Below are 2,942 nucleotides of genomic sequence, written 5' to 3' on the forward strand. Positions count from 1 at the left end.
AGGAGGTGTCCAAGAAGACCCCAACCAACACTTAAACACCTTCCTGAGAATATGTGACACAGTGAAGTCCAATGGCGTTTAACCAGACGTCTATAGATTGTTGTTGTTCCCATTCTCTCTCAGAGACAAGGCAACCAAGTGGTTGGAGTCTTTTCCAAAGGAGAGCTTGACAACTTGGGATGATGTTATGAACAAGTTCTTAGCAAGATTTTACCCCCCTCAACGAGTCAATCGGCTGAGAGCTGAGGTCCAAACTTTCAGGCAACAAGATGGTGAGACTCTATATGAAGCATGGGAGAGGTTTAAAGACCTAACAAGGACATGTCCATCTGATATATTCAATGAATGGGTGCAGCTGCACATCTTCTATGAAGGACTGTCATATGAATCTAAGAAGGCCGTAGACCATTCATCCGGAGGTTCCTTGAACAAGAAGAAGACCATTGAGGAAGCCATAGATGTCATTGAAACTGTAGCTGAGAATGACTACTTCTATGCTTCTGAAAGAGGGAACACTAGAGGGGTAATGGAGCTTAACAATGTAGATGCTCTGCTTGCTCAAAACAAGCTCATCACCAAGCAGCTAGCTGACCTCACCAAGAAGATGGAGAGAAGTCAAGTGGCAGCAATCACCACTTCAACTCAAGAGGAAGCAAGTGAAGAGGAAGAAGGCACTCAAGAGCAAGCCAACTACATTGGGAATTCACCTAGATACAACCATGATCCATACTCCAAGACCTACAACCCTGGATGGAGGAATCATCCAAACTTTGGGTGGGGGAATCAACAAGACCAAGGCCAAGATCAGAGACGTCACAACCCCAACAACACAGCTCCCCAATAATTCACACAGAGGACATACCAACAAAACCACAGCAATACATCTCACTCTTCTACCTCTACTCCCAACATACCATCATTTGGTGACAGAATCTCAAAGATTGAAACCTTACTTGAAAGCATATGCAAAGACATTCAAGACAATAAGGTGTTCAAAGAGGAGGTGAGAGCCAGTATAAAGAATCGGGGGGAAGCAATCAAGAAGCTGGAATTCCAAGTGGGATATTTGTCTGAGAAGATGCCCAGACCCACTGATAGCTTCCCAAGTGACACGGAGAAGAATCCGAGAGGTGAAGCGAAGAAAGTAAGATGTGAAGACTGCAATATGGTCACTACAAATGACAAGGAGACTGAAGACAAACCAAGCAAGCTGTCAGAACAACCTGAAAATGCCTTAGTAGAGAAGGAGAAGAAAGACCAACAAGAACCAGAAATCTCACAACAAGAGCTGCTGAGACTATATGCACCATTTCCTCAACTGCTAAAGGGTGCTGTGGGAAAGAGAATGTACTCAAGGTTTTTAGACTCGTTTGCATCTTTGAATGTGAACATACCATTCATCAAGGTCATTCAGCAAATGCCAGCATTCATCAAGTATATGAAGGAACTACTTCCCAGGAAGAGCTCACTCAAGGGGGGCCAGACTATAGTGATGAACAAGGATTGCAGCACCCTCATTCAAACACAATTGCCTGCAAAAAGAAAAAACCCAGGGAGTTTTCATGTCCCTTGTGCTATAGGGGAAACAAATTTTGATAGAGCACTTTGCGATTTGGGAGCAAGCATCATCTTAATACCCCTATCCCTGGTAAAAAGGCTGCAGATCAATGAGATACTACCTACAGATGTAGTCATAAGGCTGGCTGACAAGACTCAAAAGCAAGCAGTAGGAATGGTGGAAAACATGTTGCTCAAAGTTGGAAAATACTTTCTCCCAACAGACTTTGTCATCTTGGACATGGAAGAGAGTCACATGCACCCAATCATATTGGGGAGACCATTTCTAGCTACTGCTAGAGCACTCATAGATGTGGAGAAAGGAGAGCTAATATTAAGGATCCATGATGAACAACTGAGCTTCAGTGTTTTCGAACTCTCACTGAAAAAAGATGAAGAGGATAAAGAACCGAGCAAAGGGCATCATGAGATACTAAAGGAAGAAGCAAGCACTGAAGCACAACCAGCTCATCCTGAGATTCACTGGGTTGATGGACAAGGCCAGCAGCAAGTGCCACAGGTTAAGGAAAAATTGGAGGAACCTAAGCCACCAGAAGTTTGTGAGGACATTAACAAAAGCTCATCAAAGAAGGTGGCCACCAGGAGTAAGAAAACAGCACCAGGGGCATAGAAGAAGGTACCAAGGGGGTGGCGGAACAAGAAGATTCCTACGGAAAATTTCTCTCCAGGGGATAAAGTAATCTCAGCCTACTTCACAGATATCCCCCCTAATCTCCCCACTGTACCATCTCAGCTACCTAAGGTCTTCACCATCAACAGAGTTCTCTCCTTGGAGCATGTAGAGATCATTGATACAACCAATGGATACAAGTCCACTGCCAGAGGAGAGGACTTCAAGCATTACCAACCACCATAATAAGGGGGTAACGTCAAGCTAGTGACGCTAAAGAAGCGCTTCATGGGAGGCAACCCATGTTTACATGCTTTCAGAAGTAGTGAATAAATCAATATTCATGAATTCCAACCAAAAATTGACAAACACGTGTGAAATTTTTATATGCAGAATATAGTAAAGAACAAGTTTGGTGTTCAAAGCATTATTCTTAAAGCTTTGAACACAATTTTTCATCACAGTGCTCCAAACTAAGTTTGGTGTCACCCTATGGTGCCACCAATTTGCATATGAAGATACACAGTTAGTCAGTTAGTGGAATTCAGGAATAAACAAATTTTTTTATTATTCAAGCTGTAGATGTTAAAGCATTTTTGTTTCCTTTATAAAAGTAGTTCTTACTCTTCTTATTTCATCTTTATATGGAAAAGAGCAAGGACGGCCACAAAAGTAAAAGGTGGTGGAGTTCCTTCGTTACTCCATTTCTTTTTCTATGCTTTAAATAAGGAAGATCTTGTATGGAATAGAACAT

The 2,942-nt window shown here is 42.5% G+C and overlaps 1 protein-coding gene across 1 annotated transcript; it reads left to right on the forward strand.

The window, feature by feature from the left end:
* Positions 1 to 1,078: 1,078 nt before the first annotated feature.
* LOC130966316 (uncharacterized) lies at positions 1,079 to 2,188 on the forward strand. Its single transcript, XM_057891104.1, has one exon. It carries the CDS (start codon positions 1,079 to 1,081, stop codon positions 2,186 to 2,188), a length of 1,110 nt encoding a protein of 369 aa, XP_057747087.1.
* The last annotated feature ends 754 nt before the right edge of the window (positions 2,189 to 2,942 follow it).

Source organism: Arachis stenosperma, chromosome 3 (assembly GCF_014773155.1).
Source record: "Arachis stenosperma cultivar V10309 chromosome 3, arast.V10309.gnm1.PFL2, whole genome shotgun sequence".
Classification (NCBI taxonomy): Eukaryota; Viridiplantae; Streptophyta; class Magnoliopsida; order Fabales; family Fabaceae; genus Arachis; species Arachis stenosperma.

Coding starts and splice junctions, on each gene's coding strand:
- LOC130966316 (XM_057891104.1), top strand. CDS start 1,079: ATGCCCAGACCCACTGATAGCTTCCCAAGTGACACGGAGAAGAATCCG.